We start from the raw sequence: 5,888 nt of genomic DNA, 5'->3' as shown, positions 1-5,888 counted from the left end.
ACATCTATCCCTTGATGTTTCATATATGTGTAGCAGTAGCTTTGCAGCGGACTGGTCTGTGATGTGGAGGGACTATGGCTCCCCAGAGAGCAGCCTAATCCCCTCACTCATATACCCACAATGCAGTGCAGTTGTCCTCCCGTCCTGACAGCTCCAGGCCCTCTGCCCTCCCCTTGTCACATTTCTGTGCACGCAGGCACTCACACAAAGTGTGCACAGACACGCACGAAGACACACAGTCTTATTCTCTCGCACACATTCATTCTCCCTCTTTCTCCTCTATTCTCATATACACAATTGCATGCATAGCTCTTCAACCCCTCTGTACAGCAGATTGAGGGAGAGCTAGAATTAGCCATTAGGTCATGCATGGAGGCAGACTGGGGGTGGGGGGGTGAGGGGGCAGCTCCATCTAAAGGCTTCTGGAAAGGTCTCATATTAGCAGCATTAATTCTAATTACATGTTGACTGTGAGCTGTTGTTTGTGATTTGATTCGCTGTAACATCCATGCCCCTGTGAATAGTGAAATATTGATGGAGATGAAATGATATTTGATTGCTCGAGTAATTGCTGCTCATTTAGATAATGTGTTTGCGTGTGCAGTTGGAGGGGCCGTTTATTGTGAGGGTAGGAGGGGAGAGAGCGATGGGGGTAGTGGGGAGGGGGGGTCACCAGGTGCAGGGGGGGGGGGGAGCAGAGCTGATTGGAGAACAAGGAAACTCATTAAGAACTCGTTCCGCAACACATTCCGTTCAAGAGTCGTGCAGGAAGTCAGCTTTCTTGCTGTCATGCTTCCTCAAGTCAGACCCTGTCTGGGAGTTGTAGTTTATTGAATTACTGTCCGAGGCAGTTGTCTCTGTGTCAGAACAACACGCTAGGACTGATTGTCTACGTGTGAGAGTTTAGCATCGACAGCATTACAAACAAAAAGTTCTACTTGTGTTGCCTCACTCAACAAGAGCACAACATGCAAGGGACGCTGTACAATGAATGAAGGTCACAAAAACGCTAATCATTTGATGCAGTCAAATTCCATTCTCGAAATATCCGGATTATCCCTGAACGTGCTCCTGTCTCTCCCCTGGCGTGTGTGTGTGTCAGGCTGGATGATTGACGCAGACAGCAACCGAAGTTCAAGGAGCTGGCTGCTGAGTTCTGCAGGATGGCAAGGGACCCCCAGCGTTACCTCGTCATCCAGGTGACCACACCACAGCTCTCTCCACAGCCACTTGCTCATCACACACCAGTGGAAGTCCTTTCAGTCGGGAGCGCTTATTGAGATCCCTGCTTGTTTTTGCGGAACCAAAAGCGGATGTTGGAATTGCATGGTTGGCAAAAAAAAAAAGCATGTATGTTTCTGGAGTTGAGCAAACAAATGTATTCAATGTAGGAGACTCTGTTTTGAGTGACCACAGTGTTTCACCTGTGGGTGGAGTGAGAATGGTCCATCAGTGTGTGTGTGGATAAGAGCTCTGGATAAGAGCGTCTGCTAAATGACTAAATGTGTGTGTGTGTGTGTGTGTGTGTGTGTGTGTGTGTCTTGCAGGGGGATGACCGCATGAAGCTTCCCAGCCCCAACGACAGTAAGTTCTTCCAGAGCCTTCTGGAGGAAGAGGATCTGGAGGACTTCATGGATGCTGAGGAGTACCTCGTCCCCCGCGCCTTCAACATGCCCCCTCCCTCCTACTCCACCCGGCCCCGCGTCGACTCCAACAGGGTAAGACACACACACACATGCACTCGTACTCACTCACATATGCCCACGCACACATGCACACATGCAGACAAGCACAAATCAATAATATTACCAAGCCACACAGTTATAAATAAAAAGTACAAAGACATACACACAAACATGCAAACACATGCACATGATGTAACTCATTTAATTACTGTCTAATTACCACTGTCCATAGACTCACCAAAATGCTAATAGAAAATATGCACAGAGCACGCACATAGGAGCATACATGATCATATTGTACTAGCAGCACAGTGGGTGTGAAGGAATGGGTCTGTAATAATGTAACACAGTTATTATTCACGCATAATTTAGACCCAGAATATCAACAGTTCTTTGATCTCTGTGCTTATTAGAGTACAACTATGTGTAGGTGTAGAAATAGTTCTATGTGCTACAATTTACTCAGCAGCGACTTCATTGTACTTGATTGCCTCTCTGATTCTGTTTCGAGTGGCTAATCATTCTAAGCCACCTTCCGTCAGTTCTCCATTTGTCCTGTCGTCCACCGGCAATAGTCCTCCTACTGGGCCCACCTCCATATTGTATGTATCCCAGCATGTCTCATTGAGACTTGGGCTCTTTATCTACCCGCTCCCCAGGCCCCAGATTTCATTACCTGGGCCTCACCGTGCAAATAGCAGCCGCTCCACTAAAGCGCCGCTGCCGTTTGCTCAGAGACAATGAGTCTGAGACTAGCTATTTACTCTGCTCGCCGTCTGCCCAAGCCTCTGCACGTTTTATTTACCCCTACCTTGGAGGTGCCCGCTGTGCCAGCCACCTCCTTCCTCCCCTCAGTTCTGGGAGAGGTCAACGTTGCAACCCTCTCTCTTATTCTCTTATGCCATGCCGTCAAACAAGGCCACGGCCCTCGGACAGTACTGGAAAGACCAAAGCTGCCCGAAAAACTGCAGAGCGGAGCTGTTGGTTTGATGTAGCTGATTGTCAGCTAGCTAGCTCCGGCTCTCTCCGTCTAATTTGGAGTGACTCGCTCTCCTGATTGTACCTCAGAGGTTGAGAGGATAATGGGAGCCTTTGAAGAGGCGATGAATCAAAAGGTTGGGTTGGAGGAGGGGAACAGTTGATTGCTGGGCCAATGGAAGGAGTGGGCAGATAGAGAAACAGAGAGACAGAGAGAGATTGCAGATTCCGTTGCAGTGCTCTGCAGTCCAGGCTCAGATAGCCAGGGGCTAGCCGTGAGAGTAGCAGTGTTCTCCCCTCAAAGTTCTACCCTCGCTTCCGATGTCATGTTTTGTATTTGTTGTTGTTTTGCCAAGTGTTGGATTTCAAACTTTGCTGCACTGCCCCCCAAACCATTAGGTCTGATGACTACCTTCCGCCGAAACTCTCTGGATGAACTCTTACCTTGGCTTTTGAGTCATATTCAATCAATTTCTTTCTTTTTTTTTGTCTCCCATCCAGTCAACAAATGTTAGGCAGAGTTGTTGTATATACCGAATGCATAATACAATTCAATTTTGGTCCGTGTTTAAAGTATTCTCTTCTTTTCCTGTTTTAATGACTTCCTCCCTCCTCCCCACCTCAGAACCAGTTTGGCTACCGGGACGGGGGTCCATCCCCTGATGAGGGCTCGGCAGCGGGGGCCCCCCCTGGCTGCATGTCCCAGGAGGCCCTCCCTGGCTCTCAGGGGCCGGCGCCAGAGGACCAGCGCTGCAACGGGACCCTCCACAAGAGCAAGAGCCTGGGCCGGGCTGGAGACGACCCCAGCGGGCAGCGCTACAGCGCTGACCCCACCGGCTTCCTGGGCGAGCGGGGGTCCAGAGGGGACACGGACGAGGATGGGTACATGACCCCCATGAAGGACAAGGCTTCCTCAGGTACCCAGGGGCTCCACACCGCTGGCCCTACAGGCTTATCGGCAATCTTCTCTACAGGCGATTATCTGAAGGACACATAAATAACATTCTTATGATCTTATCTTTAAAGATCTATTAACAATAACATTGAATTCAATATCCCACGGATCCAGATTGGCCTTTCACAGTAGTCTCACCAATCATCTCCCAATCCCAAATCTTTAGTTGTGAATATCTCCTTTCTGGAGTGCTTTACACACCAACTCTGAGCTTTGACACACACACATACCCTATGCCTGTTATTGCTACAGAAATGCTCTCTATATATATATATATATACATATTTCATACTATCTGTCTCATGCTATATTTTCTACTTTGATTTCTTGCGATGGAAATAAAACAAAGCCCAGAGCAAGAAACATCTGATGCAATGTCAAGGTCTAGAGGAGCTGAGGAATCGATCAGTTTCGTAGCCCTGCTATTAAAGCACTTGGCAGCGTGGTGGATGGCTGCTGCTAGTGTACTCGTGGTTCCTCTCTGGCTTTCAGAGTGCTCTGACTGCCAGAAAAGCTGGCAAGGTTCCCTCTAGGGTTCTGAACACTTATTATTTCAATACTTACTATTCTTTAGCGTTGTTTAGTTGTTGTTTTTTTTCTGTGTTTTTATGTGTTTGTGTGTGTCTCCTCAACTCTTATGATGTTTTTTCTGGCCTACTATTTCTTTCTCTCTTTTTCCTTCTTTCTCTCCCTGCCCTTTCTTTGTTCTTTCTTCTCTATCTGTCTTTCATTCTCTCCATTATAGAGTACCTGAATCCGATAGAGGAAAATCCGTTTGTGTCGCGGCGCAAAAATGGCGAGGTTCACGCCCTGGACAACCCAGGCTACCACAGCACCCCCAACAGCCAGCCCAAGGGGGAAGACGAGTACATCAACGAGCCCCTGTACCTCAACACCTTCCACAGCCCTGCAGACCTGGGTCTGGAGGTCCTGAGAAAGAACGGCCTGCCCCTCCCTTCACACTCCTCGGCTCCCGCCAATGTCACTGCCACCCACCTCCCCCTCACCATCCAAACCAGCCTCCCTCACTACCCCCTGCCCTCCGCCCAGCCCTCCCCCTCAGGCCTGTCCTGCCACCACCCCCCTTCTCACATACTCCATGCGCACCACAGTGTCAAACTTGGCAACCCGACTCAGCCTGGAACAGCCAGCCAGAGTGCCGCACACCCGGGGAACCAGGGCCACCAGGCCCAGCCAGGCTCCACTGCCCAGGCCTGCCACCCAGCCAAGCAAGGCTTCGCTTCTACATCGGCCCCTGCGGGCCACAACAGCATCCCAGCCTACCAGGGGCTCACCACCCACCCAGGCAGCATGCTCAAGCACGGCGCCGCCCAGACAAGTGGCAAAGCGGCCGGCAAGAAGCTGAAGGTGACCTTTGACAATCCCGAGTACTGGCAGCACAGCTTGCCCCCCAAGCCGTCCAGCCAGCAGAACGCGGAGCCTGCTGGCGCTCAGGCGGCCAACGCCAAGCTCTTCTACAAACAAAACGGCCGCATCCGCCCGGCAGTGGCCGAGAACCCCGAGTACCTGTCTGAGTTCTCCCTCAAACCCGGCACTGTTTTACCCCCTCCACCATACCGCCAGCGGAACACTGTGGTATAGAACCCAATGTTCCCCTCGACATTTCCCAGACCAGACAGGCTCCTCACCAAACCCTCCCCTCGCCCTCTCCGGACCGTCTTAGCCCCTCCGAGAGAGGATCGTCCATTCCTCTAACAGCCTAGTGAGCCCCCCCCCCTTCCCCCACCCACATCCCATCTCCCACCTGGGACGTCAGCCTCACCTGGGGGGAGGATCTTGGTGTCCCGGCCCAGCCCCCTTACGCTCTGCTCCGTAGCTCCAGTCTCTGTCCTGGACCTGGTACGGTACAGACTGCAGATAGAGACCAGTGCTAGCGACGTTAGCGGCTAAGAGTGTATAGAAGGTGAACTCACTGTGGTGGGATGTGCAGCAGCTATAAGAGGAGCCAGACAATGTGGAGGTCTGTAGGAGCAGGCTGTACACATCTCAGCCTGCACAGACGTGGTCTCCGGACAATACGATGGAACCACACTGGAAGAAAACATGGGTGAAATGCAGGCTGAAGACTGTATCTACACACAAACACAAAAACGCAGTTTAGGCTGTAGGTAATCACGTGACTGTTGGAACCAATGAGGTACGGAGGTGTGAACGTCAATCACATTTAAATGTTTAACACTTATGTGAATTGTTGTAGAAATCATGACTTCAGTATCACTCATGTCATGTTTAAAAGCGACTTACATGGC

The 5,888-nt window shown here is 50.7% G+C and overlaps 1 protein-coding gene across 1 annotated transcript in view; it reads left to right on the top strand.

The window, feature by feature from the left end:
• The window catches only part of LOC136966482 (receptor tyrosine-protein kinase erbB-4-like), a 69,292-nt gene extending 64,072 nt beyond the window's left edge, over positions 1 to 5,220 (top strand). Inside the window, 5 exon segments of the mRNA XM_067260989.1 lie at positions 1,103 to 1,123; positions 1,126 to 1,199; positions 1,548 to 1,718; positions 3,289 to 3,580; positions 4,364 to 5,220. Of these exon segments, the coding sequence (XP_067117090.1) occupies positions 1,103 to 1,123; positions 1,126 to 1,199; positions 1,548 to 1,718; positions 3,289 to 3,580; positions 4,364 to 5,220 (1,415 nt within the window).
• Positions 5,221 to 5,888: the final 668 nt, after the last annotated feature.

This window comes from Osmerus mordax, chromosome 22, assembly GCF_038355195.1.
Source record: "Osmerus mordax isolate fOsmMor3 chromosome 22, fOsmMor3.pri, whole genome shotgun sequence".
Taxonomy (NCBI): domain Eukaryota; kingdom Metazoa; phylum Chordata; class Actinopteri; order Osmeriformes; family Osmeridae; genus Osmerus; species Osmerus mordax.
Note: the sequence above shows the minus strand (reverse complement) of the source record. Positions and strands in the feature narration are given on the sequence as shown.